This window comes from Homarus americanus, unplaced genomic scaffold, assembly GCF_018991925.1.
Source record: "Homarus americanus isolate GMGI-L3 unplaced genomic scaffold, GMGI_Hamer_2.0 scaffold24523, whole genome shotgun sequence".
Classification (NCBI taxonomy): domain Eukaryota; kingdom Metazoa; phylum Arthropoda; class Malacostraca; order Decapoda; family Nephropidae; genus Homarus; species Homarus americanus.
In genome coordinates, this window is record NW_024744357.1 from 2985706 (window position 1) to 3006815 (window position 21110).

General features: G+C 41.2%; 1 protein-coding gene across 10 annotated transcripts in view; it reads left to right on the plus strand.

Annotated features, from left to right (window-relative positions):
* The first annotated feature begins 8806 nt into the window (after positions 1–8806).
* LOC121877720 (tubby-related protein 4-like) overlaps positions 8807–21110 on the plus strand; it is a 51676-nt gene continuing 39372 nt past the window's right edge. For all 10 annotated transcript variants that reach the window (XM_042383568.1, XM_042383570.1, XM_042383567.1 and 7 more), the window contains exons 1-2: positions 8807–8911; positions 9857–10016. In XM_042383568.1, coding sequence (XP_042239502.1) covers positions 8855–8911; positions 9857–10016 — 217 coding nt within the window. In that variant the 5' untranslated portion in view covers positions 8807–8854. The remainder of the gene's footprint in view (positions 8912–9856; positions 10017–21110) is intronic.

Genomic DNA, 21110 nt, shown 5'->3' on the forward strand with positions numbered 1-21110 from the left:
GAATGCTGCTACTTTATTGTGCACCCCACACTCATCCTGTGAGCGGTAGCGCAAAAGGATTACAGAGTATTTACAACAGGTCATAATAATTAACCCCGTTGTCAGGATATTATGGTACTGAATGTTACACAGTATTTCAATTACATTATTTGTTTAGTTCTATACATAAAGGGTAACTTATTCACAAATGCGTGAGGTACAGGCGTGTGAGGCAGTATGTCTGGCCTCACACTTTGTTATTCACATTTACGTGAGAAGTATTCAAGCACATTGTGTATTTGTCTGTACATGAGAACTGATATAGTTACTAAGTGCAAAAAGTGGATACAATCTTAATATGTCGGCTATCTTGCCATTAAAGATGAAGTGTTGTGCCATTTTCACACACAGTGTGCTTGACCTGTCCCTAAAGGTTCTCTCTTCACACAGTCGAGGACGTAGTGTCCAAGTGTGTAATATAATAGCCACACTTACATTTAGTCTTGTTTACATCTGCTTGAGGAACATACTGTCAGAGGCACTTATATCCTAACCTTAGTCTAGTAGATACAACATCTTGTAATCTAGTGATCTTGTTACTTGCTCCATATACATGTTTCACTTGATACATCTCATCATGGTAAATTATGGATCGACTAGTGCCTGTTTGCACTAGTCTACTTGCGTCAAACTCATCATAAGTTCTTCCTAATTACAGTTTTAAGGTTCCTTTTGACAGACCCAAATTGTATTCAACGGTGTCTTTTAGACGCGAATTTGGCGAGAGAGTGTGTGCAGAGTGTGTGTGTGTGTGTGTGTGTGTGTGTGTGTGTGTGTGTGTGTGTGTGTGTGTGTGTGTGTATAGTGTGTAGAGTGTGTGTGTATAGTGTGTGTGTGTGTATGTGTGTGTGTATAGTGTGTGTGTAGTGTGTGTGTGTATGTGTGTGTGTGTGTATAGGTGTGTGTGTGTGTGTGTGTGTGTGTGTGTGTGTATAGTGTGTGTGTGTGTGTGTGTGTGTGTGTGTATAGTGTGTGTGTGTGTATAGTGTGTGTGTGTAGTGTGTGTGGGAGATAAGAACATAAGATAAGAATGGAGGAAACTGCAAGGGCCTATTGGCCCATAATAAGCGTCCTATTTAAACTCAACCCTATCGTCATATATCCATCCAACCTATGTTTGAAGCTATCCAGCGTATTCGAGTTAATAATGATATTTGCAACTTGTTCCATTCACCACACCCAAACCAACCACACCCAAACAAACTCATTTAAAACCATTGTTACGAGTTCTCTCCTGGTTGGATAGTTTGAGTACCTTAGTAATGTCCCCTTTGTTTAGCCCTGACTTCCATTTATACACCTCGATCGTATCGCCCCTCACTCTACGTCTCTCGAGGGAGTGCAAATTAAGGTGCTTTAACCTGTCTCTGTACTCAAGGTTCCTAATGTCCGGGATTAGTCTTGTCATTCTCCTCTGAATTCTTTCTAGGGATTCTATATCCATTCTGTAATACGGTGACTAGAATTGAACTGCGTAATCCAGGTGAGGTCTCATAAGCGCAAGATATAGTTTTAGTATGACCTCGCTAGTCTTGTAACTAACACTCCTTTATATGAAACCAAGTACTTCTCATTACTCCTAAATCTTTCTCACAGTCGGTTTTCTCTATAACATCGTTGTTCATCTGGTTTCTCTGTTTACATCTCTTAGACTAAGTACTTTGCATTTGTCCACTTTGAATTTCATCTGCCATTTTTCAGACCATTTGAAAAATTTGTTTAGATCTTCCTGTAGTTTTGCGGAGTCCACGTCAGATCGAATTACACGCCCTGTTCTAGTGTCGTCAGCTAATTTACTTATGTTGCTGTCTACGCCGATATCTATGTCGTATATGTATACAGTATAATAGATAATAATGGTCCAAGTACTGAGCCTTGGGGTACTCCACTAGTGACGTTACTCTAATCGGATTTAGTGCCGTTTATGCTCACTCACTGTTTCCTGTCCTGTAACCACGCCCTAATCCATTTTAGAATATCTCCTCCAATGCCATGAGTCTCCACTTTTCTTATTAGTCTTTCGTGGGGAACTCTGTCGAAGGCTTTGCTAAAGTCAAGATATACCACATCATAGTCGTGCCCCTCGTCCACTGATTCGAAAACAGCTGAAAATAATGTTAATAGATTAGTTAGACATAACGCCCGCTTGTGAAGCCATGTTGCGAATCATTGATCAACTTGTGCTTCTCCGAGTGATTTCGAATAGAGTTTGACATTATTGCTTCCAGTAGTTTGCCAAAAATTGATGTTAAACTGATTGGACGGTAGTTAGAGGATAGTGATCTATCTCTCTTCTTGAAAATCGGTATTACATTCGCTATTCTCCAGGATTCTGGTGCGTACTACACCCGTTTTTAAGGACACGTTAAACAACTTTGCTAATGGCATTTTCAGCTCTTCCCTACATTCCTTTAATACTCTGGCAAATATCTCATCGGGATCTGGTGACTTATTAGGCTTTCATTTGTCTATTTGCTTACTAACATCGTTACTAGTCACTACTATCTCGCTTAATCTATTTTCTTCGCTACCTCTGTATATAGCCGGCGCCCTGGTGTACCATGTTTAAATTTTCGGGGGTGAAAACTGTTGAAAAATACATATTCAGATTATTGCTCATTGCTCCGTCGTTATCAGTTAGCTCGCCGGTATCTGACTGTATTGGTCCAATCTTTTCTCGTGTTTTAGTTTGATACATATGAAAGAATCCCTTGGGGTTTGACTTCTCCTCCTTGCTACCTTCAGTTCATTATTCCTCTTTGCTTTTTTTTATCTCGGTCTTAACACTACTGGCCAATACCTTATAATAATCTCGGCGGTAAACTTCACCACGATTTATTCTCCTACCTATAGCCTTCCTTTGTCCAATAATGTTCCTAATCTGCATATCAGTATAGAATAAATTTCTGTAACCTGCAATTTGTTATTCGACAGGTTTGTGTAGTAGACGTAGTGACCTCTTTGACGTGTTTAGGTTTTAACTTCCTGCCTAATTTAGTTTTGTCATAATTCCTAACACTATTTCGTGTAACTTTTCACTTGTTTACCTGCCCACTGCAGTCTCCACCCCGTGCTCATATGTTCTCCCTAGAGGGTTCTCAACCAGGGGAATTCAGGTTTTCAAGGGGGAAACTGATTCGGGAGCAAGAGATGTTCTGATGAGAAATCAATCACAGAATTTTGGCCCTTGATGCGCGATTCCTACCCAAAAAGTGGCAGAAAGAGCTATCCGTGCATTGCTTCCGTTTGTGTCGACATATCTTTGTGAGTCAGGCTTTTCAACTCTGTTGCAAATTAAAACGAAGCAACGTAGTAGATTAGAGGTAGAAAATGACCTGCGTTGTGCCCTTTCAAGCACTCCTCCGCGTATCCCAGAATTGGCGAAGAAAAACAATCACAGGTTTCTCATTGACTGGAAATCTTCATCTGAATAAAATTAATTAGAAATTAAGGTCATCCTGGTATTCGATTGAACTTTTTTGTTTATTGCATTATGCTTCAGCTTGGTCTGTTAAGTAATTCATTATAAATAAAAAAAACTATTTTTACTTTTATTCAAGTTTTATAAATCCATCAACATTTTCTAATTGGCATTTAATTTGTACAAACTCCACTTTAAAAATAATCCATGTAAAATTGTAAATGTATATGTACTAATATGGAAAAAAGAAAAGATTTTCAGTATTATATGCATATTATTTGGAATGCACTTGGAGGCAGACAATCTTGAAAGGAGGGGGAAATGACATTCTGACATATGAGAAAGGGGTGCATGGGCAAACAAGGTTGAGAACCACTGTCCTAGCAGTTTAAACACCTATCACTAGCAGGTCTACGGACTTGGCGCACCCACATTCAAACACAACTTTGACATCTATTGAACTGCCCTCTCGAGAGAGCCACCAGCCAGGTTGCTACACCCCAGCCCTAGACAGATGTACTCCCATCCCTAGCATAAAAGGTCCTTCTGCCGTAAAGATTGTCCCATTTGTAACGAATGGGACTACATTGACTTGCATTATGTGTCAAGACGGCTGTTGACACCAACTGCCCTTGACAACCATTCATTGCCAACTTCCTCTAGGCAGGGCACCACATATGATAGGGATCCCTCCTTCACCCTAATACCGGCCAATATCATTGCCTCCTTCACTGAGGCAGATAATGGGTTTGTTCCCATTACCAGACAAGATACTGTTCATCCTGTGGAGGTGCAGTAACAGCAGTGTTAATGGTGGAGGTGAAGTCAGTGTTAATGGTGGAGGTGAAGTAACAGCGTACCTCAGTGTTAATGGTGGAGGTGCAGTAACAGCGGTACTCAGTGTTAATGGTGGAGGTGCAGTAACAGCGGTACCTCAGCGTTAATGGTGGAGGTGCAGCAGTAACAGCGGCAATTTCAGTGTAAATGGTGGAGGTGCAGTAACAGCGGTACCTCCTAAAAGATGAAGTGCAGTAACAGCGGTAATTCCTCAGTGTTAATATTAAAGTTGAGCAGCCACTGTTTAATGAAAACAGCTGGAGTGTTGGAGGAGAAGTTACAGCAAAGTAGTTGTCGGTGACTCACGTAAAGTGTCAATAACTACACCCATTATTGAGGAGTATTGCCAGAAACCGACTCTGTGTGTGTGGGAGGGGGCGAAGTTAATACTACAGCTGCAAGCGTCAAAGAATTTGGTTAACGCACTGCAACTGTTACAATTGATTATATAACGATTATAACTCATTTTGGGTGACGGACAGACGGATAAACGGACGGGAATAATGAAATACTATACTTGTCTCTCACTGCATCACTACCGGCCCTCACACAAATATTACACGCCGTCAGAATTTTTTTCTTTTATGGGAAAATAAATCTAGAAACAAATTAAAAATAAATGGATGAATTGTTAAATGTTCAAATAATCTGATTTAGTTGCCACCCCAAGAGGAAGGAGAGAGAGGCGAGGCTGGTGCAGTAGTCCTCGGTGCAGTAGTCCTCGCTGCAGTAGTCCCTCGATGCAGTAGTCCCTCGGTGCAGTAGTCCCTGCAGTAGTCCTCGTGCAGTAGTCCTCGGTGCAGTAGTCCCCAGTGCAGTCGGCTGCAGTAGTCGCTCGCTGCAGTAGTCCTCGCTGCAGTAGTCCCCGGTGCAGTAGTCCTTTCAGTGCCCTCGCTGCAGTAGTCCTCGCTGCAGTAGTCCCTCGTAGTCCTCGCTGCAGTCCTCGGTGCATTAGGTCCCCTCCTCGCTGCTGCAGTCCTCCGCTGCAGTAGTCCCCGCTGCAGTATTTCCTGCAGTACCGCCGCAGTAGTCCTCGCTGCAGTAGTCCCGGCAGCAGCGTCCTCGCTGCAGTAGTCCTCGTGCAGTAGTCCTCGCTGCAGTCCTCGCTGCAGTAGTCCTCGCTGCAGTAGTCCTTCGCTGCAGTAGTCCTCGCTGCAGTAGTCCTCTGCTCCAGTATGTAGTCCCTCGGCAGTAGTCCTCGCTGCAGTCCTCGCTGCAGTAGTGCAGTAGTCCTCGCTGCAGTAGTCCTTCGCTGCAGTAGTCCGTCGCTGCAGTAGTTCCCTCGCCGCAGAAGTCCTCGCCGCAGTAGTCCTCGCTGCAGTAGTCCTCGGTGCGGTCCTTCGCTGCAGTAGTCCTCGCTGCAGTAGTCCTTCGCTCACGCTGCAGTAGTCCCGTGCAGTAGTCCTCGCTCAGTCCTCGCTGCAGTAGTCCTCGGTGCAGAGTGGTCCTCGCTGCAGTGGTCCTCTCCTTTGCAGTAGTCCTCGCTGCAGTAGTCCGCTGCATTAGTCCGTCTGCGGTAGTCGCTGCAGTAGTCCTCGGTGCAGTAGCTGCAGTAGTCCTCGCTGCAGTAGTCCTCGCAGTAGCCCTTCGCTGCAGTAGTCCCTCGCTGCAGTAGTCCTCGCTGCAGTAGTCCTTCGCTGCAGTAGTCCTCGCAGTAGTCCCTCCGCAGAAGTCCGCGTAGAAGTCCTCGTGTAGTAGTCCTCGGTGCAGTCCCTCTGCAGTAGTCCTCGCTGCAGTAGTGCAGGCTGGTCCCGCTGCAGTAGCTGCAGTCCTCGGTGCAGTAGTCCTCGGTGCAGTAGTCCTCGGTCCAGTAGTCCTCGGTCCAGCATTCCTAGTGCAGTCAGTCCTCGCTGCAGTAGTCCCTCGCTGCAGTAGTCCCTCGCTGCAGTAGTCCTCGCTGCAGTAGTCCTCGTAGTCCTCGCCGGTGCAGTAGTCCACTCGGTGCAGTAGTCGCTGCAGTAGTCCTCACTGCAGTAGTCCTCGCTGCAATAGTCCTCGCTGTCCTCGCTGCAGTAGCGTCCTCGCTGCAGTAGTCCTCGCTGCAGTAGTCTCGCCGCAGTAGTCCCAGTCCTCGCTGCAAGTCCCTCGGTGCAGTAGTCCTCGCTGCAGTAGTCCTCGCTGCCCTCGCTGCAGTAGTCCCTCGGTGCAGTAGTCCCTCGCTGCAGTAGTCCCTCGGTGCAGTAGTCCCTCGGTGCAGTAGTCCCTCGCTGCAGTAGTCCCTCGCTGCAATAGTCCCTCGCTGCAGTAGTCCCTCGCTTCAATAGTCCCTCGCCGACGCTCTTCTCATAATTAAGTTTCTGTTTTTCTGATGGTACAATTTTCTCTCCAGGACAGTCTGCTAATGGATGTTGGGTCTTTTCCCTCCTAGTTAAGACCCACTATGATGTAACAGTAAAGTGAGAGTCAACGTGGCTGTGGTCTTGCTTTTTCAATTTGTTTGGCTGTTTTTATCGCCTTGTGAGTGTGAAAAGAAACTAGTATAGATGGTTAATGTTTGTGAGGAACTGAAGGTGATAACGTTTCATAGAACTAAAACAAAATATAAGTAGCAAAGCTGATACAAGAACAAGTAGCAAAGATGAGACAAGAACAAGTAGCAAAGATGATACAAGAACAAGTAGCAAAGATGATACAAGAACAAGTAGCAAAGATGAGACAAGAAGAAGTAGCAAAGATGATACAAGAACAAGTAGCAAAGATGATACAAGAATATTGTTCCCTTTCATCATCCTGTACTTGTGGTTATTTTAAATGCTCCTTCACCCCCAAAAAATGTTGCACATAATTTCTCTCCTTCCCCTTGTTATTATTTCTTCCTTTCTCTTGGTTACACTTTTTCTCATTATATCTTTTTGTTGACTTTTAAATACTGATAGTTAGCTGGGGTAAACGGGGCGATGCTCACCCTAACTGTTATAAACAAAGGGTTGGTTAATTTGTTTTTAATTATTCAGTTGTGTTTTTTTTTTTCAAATATATTTTCTGAGGAATTCTGAGTAAAACCTAAAGAGCCTTGAGGAAGTAGAGCTGGTGGAGTGATCAGAGTCCAGATTTTGGATTCCTTGTGAAGTTGTCTGGGTAGGAGCAGGTGGAAGAGACATTCCACCTGGGCTTTATATAGCACAGTCATGACCGCGACGTCACGCCTGTACTGTAGCGTCTGCTGAGAGACTCCGGCCGTGGACCAGCTCCCAGTCCTGCTATGAGTCTTTTATCTCACTCCTCCAACTGATCCAGACGGTGGATCCGGGTGCCAGGAGAGTGACATTTTAGTAACCAGGAACTGAACGTGACTGACTGTAGTCAATTGAGAGAGATATTTCCACATGGCCTGCCTTGTTCACTGATCCGGTAGGCAGTGTTCTCTAGTAACCGTGAAAACAATTGTTCATCAACGAAGAAAATCTGCCATGTTTGACCCCAGGCAGTTATTGCCTAAAGGCGTTGGTTGACTGGGTGTAGCGCGGGGACTCGCTCCCCCCTGACGTAGGTGAAGCTAGTCGTAGGTATATGCCTCAGGACCCCTACACCAGACTTTATGCCCTGTGGTACACCGGCTACTGTAGGGTGATTTCTAGAGTTGTGGTTTGCATAAGTTACCGTCTGATGAGAAGGCACCAGTGCCATACCAGGCCGAAAGGCTTAGGAATGTCCATTCGTTTGTATGTCTGTTTGTGAAGGATTTTGCTCGGGCATCTGAGGACTCTCGTCAGTGGAACCAAACTAAAGCATCTTCCTGACAAACTCCCGCTGAGGGATATACCTCTCCTACAGAGTGAAGATGCGGTTACTAAAGGCTGCGGTTTAACTGTTGCCGTTCCTTCAGGTATAGCCTCCCCACTGGTATTCACCAAATCTGACCGATTGATTGCCAGTCGCCCTTATCCCATAGCTACATAATGAGGATGGTTTGACCTCTCACGGACCACTGGAATGGCCAGCGAGGTGAGGAGCGCTGTGTGGTCATGAGAACCGAAGCGGCCTGACTTAGAGACGTACTGGTTATTAAGAGGTGTGGCAAGTCTGTCACTACCCCAGCAAGATAGCACCCAGAACTCTCTCTCTCTCTCTCTCTCTCTCTCTCTCTCTCTCTCTCTCTTTTTATCTATATACACTAAACCGAATACTTTATTTGCATTAAGCGAATCAGGACAGACTTGATGGAGACATAATAGTCGTGCTGGGGAGGACAGGGAGACAGGACAATGATAAAAGTGTTAAACTATGAATGATATAATCTTACGCTATTGGTGAAGCGAAGACTGGCACTAATAGTCTTATCTACTATTATGTATGTTAAAATAGGTACATTATTATCATCATCATCATCATCATCATCATTATTATTATTATTATTATTATTATTATTATTATTATTATTATTATTATTATTATTATTATTATTATTATTATTATTATTATTATTATTATTATTAGTAGTAGTAGTAGTAGTAGTAGTAGTAGTATTAACACACCGGTATCATCAAGTAACTGTCGTCTCCTCAGGACGGGTTCGTGTTGGTGGGTTCAGTGGCTGGTCAGCGGTACTGGTCGTCAATGCTCAACCTTCAGTCCACTATTACCTCCGGCGTCTTCACCCCCGAGGACCAGCAGGTGAGAGCATGGGTTACTTTGTGTGGTTAACCTCTTGAGGGTTAACTTATTGTCCTCAAAGGGTTATCATGTGCCATTAAGTATTGATGATTTAGAAAAAAAATGTTTAAGGAATGTGTTATTTAGTTAAGGTGAACTTACTGGCTCAGCTCTGTTGTGGATGTGTCATGGACAAGACCTGGCGTCTCTACTGTGGGTGATGCTGAACTGAACGTGTTGGGTTTGTTTGCTGTGGTTTTGTCTCCCCTGCCCCCTCCTCCCCCCCCCCAAAAAAAAAAGATCATAGGAAACAATTGAACATAGAATTAGACTCTTAAAGGTGTCTATTTACACATAAAACTCCTCTGACTGAGTTGAGATTAGAACCGAGAGACTGGTTTAATTACCTGCCATTGGTTACGTGCATGAAGATAACAATGTTGTGTCTCTGTTTGCTGCAACATGTTTGTCCTTCATGTTTTCCTCCAAAAGGTCAGATGCTGAATTTTTTCTCTCAGAGTATTATTTTCTCTTAATTTCCAATAAACATGGATTTTCTTAATAAAGTTCCATAAATTCTATTAAGACTTGTCTATCTAATGTAGACTCGGCCATGAAACTCATTTCCGCCTGAAATTAATCGTCGCACTGAACAAACATTATGACACAGCAGCCTGCACAGTCCAATGTGTACAATTTACACTTCAAGCAGCGCCTTAACTAGCACAGGTCAGGCCCTATGCCTGCAAAAACTGGGCCCTTTACACCAAATTTACACCTAGGAAATCATATCTAGTGTAGTGGTAGTGGATGAACACAGACCCAAGATGTCATAAATTTCACTGTTGGATGCTAATAACATGGCAGGTAGTACTCACTTCCAGATCCAAATTAATACAAGTCTCCCTCAACATTAATCTGGTGGCAGTCACTCAGTATTGTGTCTAACGCATTGTATCTCGTCAGGTGTACTTCGGGACGACGTCGGGCATGGTGATAGTGATGGACGTACACGGGGCCATGGTGTCACAGGTGCCCCTCTTAGACGACACGGCCATCACCGACCTGGCCTGGTCCTGCCCCAAGTTCAAGATGGAGGAGAATGAGGAAAACAATACGAAAAATTGTGAGTAAGAGACAATACAGTCATAACGTTAAAGGTTATTTAGATACACATCGTTTACTTTATTACGTTTTTCAAGAAATACTGTACTGTGTTATTTATAATGTACTAGATGACAGCACAAACATTTTAGGGACCTGGTAATCTGAGTTATTAAGGACAACTGTGACAAGGTAAGGGTCACCGCAGCCTTAGTAGTCTTATTCCTATCAACCTTGATTAGGGGTGGAATGAAATAAAAATTACTAAAATAAAATTAAAAGAGAAATGGAACAAAATAAACCCGTTTTTAATGAAGGGTGAGTCTTCTGGGGAGCCATGTGTACATGAATCCTTGATTAGGGTTGTTTTCTAATTCTACGGGACTGTACTGTACTGTATAGAGGGTTGGGTGGGGGGTGTTTTTGTGTAGTGTTAGGTGAGATAGTTTAAAATTTAGATTATATATTATACAGACCTGTACTCAGGTGTACTGCTTATTCTTTAAACTAAACACAGTGAGCTTGTGCGTTCACTACCTCTACTTGTCTAACGCCGCCCATGGCAACACATGTGTAATGGAGACGACACAAAATACTGTATTGTTAAACTGGAAACTTGATTTAATTAAGTTTACGTAAATTGTGCCAATTAACGTCGCTAAATAATTTATATTTATTTATTGATGCTATTATTATTATTAAACCTAACGCAAGTAACAACCCCAACCATAACGCGAAATTCTCATCGATGTTTCTTTAGTCCAGCCAAGCTTTGTGAGTAAAACAAAACCTGGGTATAGCTTTAAGAATTCTTGTGCTACAGCGGTTAACACTCCTAGTTCCCACACGGAGGTCTTGTTTTCGAATCCTGGCTAGTGAGGGAGTTAGGAATCAAACCCGGAACCTCTGCGTGGGAACCGAGAGTGTTACCACGGCGCCATAAGGACAGCAAAGACCAATTTATTCATCGTTATATTTCACACAAGTCCTGCTCCTTCGTCTTATTCTTAAGCAAGGAAAGTTTTATCTCTTATAATTTGTAATTGTTGATGGAATGGTGTAATTAATAACATTGTTGCGCGCTTAAAGACCTTAGTTTTGGTCGACACAAATGGTCTGGTAGATTCTGTAGATGCTGTTCTCATATTTTGTCTTGTCTTTACTTCTTTATTCTCTATAGTTAAGTAGTCAGAAGTCAAACACTTGATGTATAGAAAATAAGACACTTCTGGGAATAGGTTATGCAGCGTTACAAGTTGGAGGTCTATGGTAATCTCCACACCTCCGTTCAAGTCCTTTCCACGCCGTCAATCCGTCGCTTAAGTAATCAACGATCGGAGGTGATGTGTGCTGAAATACGACCTAGTTAGGGGGCGGGACTAGGTCTGTGATTACGTCTGGCTGTCTTTAGCAGATGGAAGGAAGTCGAATCCTGATATTACAGTAAACTGATACAACATCCGTTTGACCAATATGTAATGTACAGTCAACAGCATAAATTCTCTCCAACCTTCCAAGTATGATATGAGGCAGGTGATCTGGTAACACTGTTTGGGGACGAGTCGGCTGATATGCTTTAAATGGCTAATTATTTAAGATATATGATCGAGGATTGATCAAAAGTACATTTTTTTGTTTATAACACAATTAATATTAATGTGTGAAATGTGGGAAAATAATCAGAAATATATGACATTGCTGCACGATGATTCATGACTGAGGATCCAGACGAAAGATTATTCGTACTGTTGTCGCCACCGAGTATTTTTCATGCTTAGTGACACATTCATCATACAGCGTTTTCAGCAATAAATCTGAAGCTTCATAAAAGCATTGCATAATATGTCACTTATACGCAAAATGAAGAACATGAATTGACACTGTGTGATTCTTGAATATCTTTGTTAACGTCAATTCCTTCCCTCCTGTCTTCATTCACGTTGTGTTTGCCAGAAAGCTGAAAAAAAAATTGTATGGTGGTAGCTAGAGTGAAAAGAAAAAGTGTTAACTGAGAGCCTTTTTAGCTTCTTCACTACGAGAGATCATTCCTAAACTGAATAAAATCATCAACTATCTTATTCTCAAATGTGTCCATATTCAGAACATTATACAGTTACTTATTTCCTCTGATATAAGTGACGACATGAAATGAAACAGCGAACTTTGGATCTAACTTTAATCAACGACCATGATCTTCCACAAAAACAATGCCCCCCCCGCCCCGCCCCGCCCCGCCCCGCCCCGCCCCGCCCCTCTTTTTATCACCCCATGCATTACTTCCATCGATAAGTCTATAAACGAAACTCCTCACTTCTTGATTTTTGGGGGGTAATAAATGTCTTCCTCGTGAAATATTGTCACGCAATCCTCAGTCAGTTTATAAGTATGATGATTATATAAGAACTAGACTGTCGGACTTTCAGAAAACTCATCAGAGGACAAACGAGAACCTCAACAGCGGGTGGAGATTACATGGACCTCCAGCTTGTAACCCGACATAACTTATTTCCAGAAGAGTTTTATTTTTATACACCAAGAATTTGATTTTTCCTGAAGACTTAACATGACAATATAAGAGAACAGACAGTTTACACCTCGAGATTATAGAACCAGTTATATTACTACACCTTCCGTGGCAAATAAGAAATTGTTTACAAGATGAAGGTTAATGAGATACACTGACATACTCGCAAACAACTCAGCACATTCTAAGAAACAGAATTTCAACCCAAAACAAACAAATGAGCGTGAGTGAGCCTAATCAGGTCTAATATTCTGCCTAATTATGACTGGGATAATTTTCTTTAGCTGGGAACAATTGGCCAATATGATAAACTTTTAAGACAATTAAAACTAAATGGTATGTTCATCAGAGGTAATTGGCCAATCAACATGTAATAGAATGACCGGATGAGTCGATTCAACTTATTAAGAAAAATATAATTTTTTTCCTCTTGCGAGAGTAAGTGGCTGCTAGCACACACACACACACACACACACACACACACACACACACACACACACACACACACATACATATTCATATTATAGCAGTGACGAGGATGCGGTGTAACATAACTCGGGTATGTGCGAAAATCGCCTCCCAGTGCACCAGTACTGTCTCTGTTGACATAAGAAAAAGAACAATTTATAGCTGGCGTTACGTAAATGCTGGCAGGGGATACAGGCAGGCAGTGTTTACTATCAGGCCTTAAATAAGAGATGTGTGTGTGTGTGTGTGTGTGTGTGTGTGTGTGTGTGTGTGTGTGTGTGTGTGTGTATCTATGCGTGTGTGTATCCATGCGTGAGTTTAGGTTCTTGGAAGTGTATCATTGAGTTTGACATTATGTTTATGTATTCGTGTTATTGTTTGTGCATTTGTGTGTGTATGTTTTGGCCGGTGTGTGATGTTTGTGTTTTTGTCAGGGTATTTGTATGGCTGAGTTTTACCTATGGTGATGTGTGTTTGTGTTTTTATTTGTTTGGTTGTTGTCTATGTTTACCTGTTTTTGTTATCTGTATGTTATTGTGTAAACTTGTAGAGGTCTTGGAAAAATAGGCATTAATGAAGAAGATATTAAAATTCTAAAGAAATATTTACTGGCAACGGGAGACTGTAGTGTTAGTAAATAATGAACTTACTAATTGGTTCACAGTTAGACAGGGAGTAAGACAAGGCTGTGTTATATCTCCAACATTGTATAATATATATTCAGAATTATTAATGAGAGAAGTTATGTGACGGTGAAGGAGTGAAATTTAATGGTGTGGCGTATCCTATTACCCACTCCTCTTTCATTACTTCTAGGATATTCTTCGTAGGGCAAAGCGGAATTTTATGAAAAGAAAGACCGCTCTCCTGACTAACTCTTGTTCTAGTATATCCTTCTGGTCCTTAAAACCAAAAACATCAGTAAAAACTTCTGCACTCCCTCTTTTCCTCCTCTCTTCCGACCTGATAACTATATAGCCAGCTTTCCCCCTGATAAAGCCAATCTCTTTGTCACCTTATTTTCCTCTAGCTCCACCTCACACGACTCAAACTCTACCTCTCCTACTTCTGCTCCTCCTACTGAACCTATGCACTTTCCTATAATCTCCACTCGTAGGGTTGCTGGTGTGTTATCTAGGTTGGATGTGAGTAAGTCGCATGGACCGGACAGAATACCCCATCGTGTTCTAAGGGAGTGTGCTGAAATTCTAGCCCCTGTGCTTGCCCGCCTCTTTCGACTTTGCCTCAAAATCCAAACTTTTCCTTCGTCTTGGAAGCATGCCTTGGTTCAGCCCATCCCGAAGAAGGGTGACCATTCTAATCCCTCTAACTATCTCCCCATCGCCCTAGCTTCATCCCTCTCAAAGATTTTCGAAACTATTTTGAACTCCCATTTTCTCCGTCACCTTGGACGCCATTCTCTTTTGTCGGATCACCAGTATGGCTTTCGTCAGGCGAGATCTACTGGTGATCTGCTCTCCTATTGCACCCATCTTTGGTCATCCTCTCTTAGGGATTATGGGGAAACTTTCTTTGTGGCCCTCGACATCTCCAAAGCATTTGACAGGGTATGGCACAAGTCTTTGCTTTCCAAACTTCCCTTTTATGGTTTCTCTTCCCCACTTTGTTCTTTAATTTCCAGCTTCTTTGAGAACCGATCCATGGCAGTTGTTGTCGAGGGATCAATCTCTCGCTCTTTCCCTACCAATAGTGGTGTCCCACAGGGATCTGTTTTGTCACCTACTCTCTTCCTTCTTTTTCTCAATGATTTACTTCACACTACAACTAATTCTATCCATTCTTACGCTGATGATTCTATTCTTCACTCTTCACATTTTTCCTTCCCCCCTAATTCTCAAACTAGATCTGCTTCTAGACCTGATATCATTTCATCTATCAATGCGGATCTGTGCAGCATCTCTGAATGGGGAGGTAGAAATTTGGTTAAATTCAATCGTAATAAAACAGTATTCACCAATATTATAACACTTTTCAAAACAGAAGAACTCCCACCAATCACATTTCAGGACGCAATCATTCTGTCAAATTCTTAAATAGATATGCTAGGCCTCACCATTTCCTCTAAAATGCCATGGAAGCCACACATCCACAACATTGCTAAAGCTGCCTCCCGAAAGCTGGGAATGCTGTACAGATGCCGTAGCTACTTCACTCCTGAGCAGTTGCTTCAAGTTTATAAGGGATTTATTGGTCCGAACTTGGAGTACTGCTCTCATATCTGCGGTGGCTCTTCTTCTGTCCATCAGTTGATAATCTCTCTTCCCTTTCTCTTCACCACAATGTTGCTTCACTCTCTCTCTTTTACAGGTACTTTAACGGGCAATGTTCGGTGGATTTGGCATACTGTGTACCGCCGGCAAGGCCGTGGGCTCGTAACACTCGTCTTGCCGGAGGTGCCCACAGTTTCTCTGTGGATGTCGGTCACACTAGAATAACCCGTTACAGTACATCCTCTTTCCTCACACAGCCAAACGGTGGAATGCTCTGCCTTCTTCTGTGTTTCTATACTCATACAATCTGTCTCACTTCAAAAAGCTGGTTTTCCGGCATCTTCGTGTTGTAGATTAATATAGTATTTTTCTCTTCTATTTTTAATTTATTTTTACTCTTATTTTTTGGCCCCCTAGGCCCTGTTGTGGGTCGATGACCTGTGCCCGGGTGGGCTATTCCCCGTAAAAAAAAAATGCAGATGGTACTGCTCTTATCACGGACAGAGAAGAGGCGTTACAAAGCTGGCTAACAGATTAGTGAAAAAAAAGGTGAAGAATATGGGTTAAGAGTTAATGCTGTAAAGACGAAAGTAATGGTTGTTTCCAATTTGGAAATAAATCATAAAATTAAGATTATGGTAGACAACAGAGAACTCTAACAACTGGAAAATTTTGTGTATTTGGGAAGTAACATTAACTGTGATGGTAGATGTGCGGAAGATATCATATCAAGAATAGGACAAGTACAAACAGCATTTAATAATCTAAAAGACTTATTGAAAAGGAACATTAACTTCAATTTGAGAAAAATGCTCCTGTATGGGTCAGATGAGTGGACACTTTCAGCAGACACCAGAAGGAGGTTGGAGGCCTTTGAAATGTGGTGTAATGGGCGAATGCTAAGACTCAAGTTACACTGACAGGAAAACAAATTAAAAAGTACTAAGATTAGCAAAAAATTTAAAGAAAAATACTTGAAATGAACAAAATAGAAAAGAGATACTTTGGTTATATAATTAAGGATGATGGATAATAACAGAAATATTAATGGGCAAAGTTGAGGGCAGGAGGGCCAGGGGAAGGGAGAGACTGAGATAGATGAATGAAATAATAAAAATTGGTCCCCAGAGAGATACAAAACCTTAGAGAATTGGTAAAAACAGCCTGAGGACGAGTGGAGGACTGTACTCTGATTGATTAGTGTGTATACTGTATGTGTGTGTATATGTTTTGAAGTGCGTATTTGTGTATAAATGGAGCGTATTTAATGAGTGGAGTCTCAAACTGTTGACCACAGTAATATTTTGTAGGAGGAGAGACTTTGATGAGTGAAAGATAGTGATGGTCTCATAATGGTGATATAGGTCTAATTGTGGTGAGTAATAGATCTTTATGATTATATGTTGGCGATCGTGTGAAACATTTAGTAGTAGTAGTAGTAGTAGTAGTAATAGTAGTAGTAGTAGTGGTGAGTAGTGAGTAAAGCTGAGTAAATCTTCTTATAGTGAGTAACAGATAGTAAAAGTGTACTTCATATTGCACTGAGTAAAAGTTGGTGAATTAAGAATATTGATGATAGTGAAAATTATAAGAATAGTGAGTAAAAAAAAAATGTGTAAAATATAAATGGAAACATAATAGTGTGTGTGACAATTGGTGAGACGTCGGTGTGTGTTGGTCTGGACAGTCGAGTATACTAATAGATTCATGAAGGACAAGACGCATGTTGTTCATTATTGATGGTTCTCCTTCTTCGGGGTAGACAGGTGTGGAGTCTTAGTGTGTTGGAAGCCTCGGGACTACATATCACCTGGAACACATCTCGTTGTATAGTACCGTATATAAAGCTCCAACGATAGGAATTTGCATATGATGATTTTAAAGTTTGTTTAGGAAGTGTTTGTCAGCCGTTGGGGTGATTGGCAGTGTGGTGGAGAGAGAGAGAGAGATATTGGTTCCTTTAATAATTTTATGCAGCTTACCATAGAAGGCCTGGCATGATTCAGAGTAAGGCGGTGATTAGAAGTAATGTTGGTTTGTGTGATAGAGAAAAATAAGCTTATTTCATGCTATCTGGTTATTCAAGCTGGATTAAGTGAAAGATGGAAGTCAGGTTCTCTCCTCATATTCAAATATTATGCTGATAAGAGAGGTTTTATTAAGGAAAAGCATATTAAAGTTTTTAACGCGAGGAAGTTGTGACAGGTTTACGACAATGGTAATATAAATTATTTATTCCAACACTGATACAACGATACATGGAACAGCCCTGACCTCTCCCTGGGCGGTGCCAATGTTGTTGAGAGAATTTCAACAGGAAAGATAAATATAATTTTCTTTGGGAGAAAACTTTTTTCTTTCACAATTACAGTGAAATATAGGTAGCTGGAATGATGTGTCGGTAAGAAATGTTAACCTTATCTAGTGTGGATGTAACTTTACGTACACCGGTGTGGAAGAAAGGAAGACAATTTAGCAGTGTAACCGAGACACCTTCCAACTGTATTGATATTATTAACATTTTCTTTCATTTTCTGTTACTGCGACCATACATCCTTAGTCTTACCGTAGTTTTTGAAAGAGTGAAGCGTATCACTAGTATGGTAACACAGGAGGCGAGCGAGAGGAGCCTTTCCATACCAGCACTAGCGGGCTTGTGGCTGTTGACTCGCCTTCTCACACCCACAGTGGTGCCGTTCAATTTTGTCCAAATTTTTATGTCTATTCTTCCCAATAAAAACTCGGCCACAAGGAAGTTTTGGACCTTATGACCATTATATTTAGCCTTATTCAGAAAATACGTCAGAATGAGCCTAATAAATCAGCAAACCTGCAAATAAATCTGTAGGAACGGCGGTACTGTGTTGAATCACTGGTTAGTTGGCGACTAGATGCCCTCCAGGCAACCAGCTTCGTCTTCCAGAGATTGTACTGGAATTCTGGAGTAAAAAGGTGAATGGAAAGGAGAGGCGAACTCGGTGCTTAAAATACTCTTCTAAATGAACTATCAGTTGAAGATTCCGCCATATACGTAAATTTATCGAGAACATAATTAGTAATCATTAATCTGAACATATAAAATTTGTTGTAGCAAGTCCGTAGACTTGCTAGTGATAAATATGCATTAAGAAACATCAAACTGCACTGAACACTGTTGAGTCAAACACCCATGGCTGCTAAATACAACTGCCAGCTCCACTAGCATACTAGTGACTGAAAGTTAGTAACTACCAACTTCCAGGCGAGTGGAAATCCGATATCTGCTAGCGCTAGAGGAGAGTTAGTCACGGCTAGTGGAACCGTTGACACGACGCGTTAAGGCGTCAGTTGCTATCACGTCAGCACTGGCGGCTAATAAAATGCCTCGTGTACACGCGACCTAATTAGTGACAAAGACTCCTCCTCCCACCCACCACCACCTGACTTTGCTTAGAGCTATGTTCTTCAGCCGAATCCTTCATTAGCTGGACTAAACCCTGAATACAAAAATGGACGAGGAACCAAACACGATAATAAATTAATGAAGGTAACTTTAAAGGCAAAAACAGAGGAAGTAGTTTATATAAGGCTGAGTGACCGAGATAGATCACCAAGCTGAGTGAGCTGCCTTGTGTGGGAGATCACGCAGTAAGCCGTTGGGCACAGAGAAAACCACAAGTGGGAGGCAAGAGAGTTAAGGAACGCCATTCTTCACTCTCTGACCTCTTTATACTCCTCCCACTCGAGTGCTTCCACGGACAAGTGACTGACGATCTTTGACCTGCTACACGTCACATCACCTCTGCTTCTGTGTTAAATAAACATTTAGTCTATATAGCAACTTTGATAATTCCTTCACTTTAAACTTCCAATTCACAAAGGAGTTTCTCTTTCAATAATATGTTAGAATATTAAGCTAGAACTTATTTTCGTTTTATAAATTCAATGTACGGAGAGGTCGTTGGGAATTGGATCTCTGATTGTCGTCAAAATTCCCATAAACACAAAATTCATCAACTATATTCCAAGCAACTCACTCTCCCAGGTCACTAACCTTCGTGTCCAATAATCAATGCAGAGGAGTTGAGCAACACTGAGACGTGAGCTTCCCTGAATATAAACTTTATTTATCTTGCCTTCTGTGTAGTGTGTTCATTTTGTCAACAATCATTTTCCTAGATAATAAATTATTCAAGTTTATGTTTACAGCTAAATTTTCTTCAGAATTTAACACCATCTGGCAGCTATTTATGAGTCATACACTTGCTTGGTTTACAGCTGGTGAACGTTGTTTTTCATGAATTTATTAATTTTAGAACAGAATAACAGTAAAAAAAAAAACATTCTATAATACAAACAGATATATATATATATATATATATATATATATATATATATATATATATATATATATATATATATATATATATATATATATATATATATATATATATATATATATATATGCTGATAACCACAAGGAAAGAAGAAAACACGAAGTTCCCAAGCGCTTTCGTGTAATTCACATCTTCAGGGGTGAGTACAGACTAAAGAGAAATACAAACCAAGGTGTATATATACAGAGGAGGGTGAGACCAGGTCCACAATGGTCAGGTATTAGGTAATGACCCTACTAATCTTTAAATAGCACACAACGGTTGGTGGTCAGGTCAGGTCAGAGGGTAAGGTGACCCAACTTTCTCACCTGGTTACAAATCTTCTTAATTACAAAATTGTCCAGTTTGTACAGGCCATTACTCAAATTCATGTTGAATGCTTCGGTATGTTTAATAAGACTAGATTCTATGATGTTCCTATTATCAATGGACAATTACAAGTAATTAGGAGATTATCCAGTCAGAAAGTTGTTCCCTCTGAAATGACCACAACAGGTGTGTGCTATTTAAAGATTAGTAGGGTCATTACCTAATACCTGACCATTGTGGACCTGGTCTCACCCTCCTCTGTATATATACACCTTGGTTTGTATTTCTCTTTAGTCTGTACTCACCCCTGAAGATGTGAATTACACGAAAGCGCTTGGGAACTTCGTGTTTTCTTCTTTCCTTGTGGTTATCATATACCTAGATCACGCGCACCTACAGTGATTTACTTGCATATATATATATATATATATATATATATATATATATATATATATATATATATATATATATATATATATATATATATATATATATATATATATATATATATATATAATATTCAATTGAAGCCAGATATTTGTTTAGTGTTTTGTCCGCAACTGTACACCATTTGGCAGCTGATCGTCAATGTCAACTGTATGTATTATTGTCAGTCTTTGTTTTTTAACCACTGCACAGCGACCCATGTGTACGTTCGTCCATGCGATCGATCGTCTGTAGGAGTCCGTATGTGTCAACGTCCAGTCGCAAAACCGACGCGTACATCTATTAAGGCTATCCTTTGCGTGTAGGAATCCGTTGAACTAAATTCAAATGAAAACAGTTTATTTAGTCAGAAAGTTAACGGGTATGGGTTGTGCATTGGTGATAACACTAACACGACTGAGCCTTTTGAGAGCCGTGGAACTCTAGAAAAAGAGCGCCTGGCAGCACATATACAGTCTGAATCATGGTAAATACCTGATGCTTAACAAATATATATATACGGTTACACACTAAACAGTTAACGCATTTCCTCATTTACAAATGTGATTTATTTTCCTCCATCTTCCGTCTCTCGTGGAGGAAGTTAACTAACGTGTGCCTCGAGTTATTCTCGGCTTTTTAGACATAAACTTTCACACACAATCTAATCTTCACCTCATAATCACCAACTTCTCTTCTCCGGCAGTTATCTCCAGGCGTAAATTTCTCCTTTCACACATGACTCAGTTTAACCTTCCCATGCGTCAAAATGTCCTTCCTTT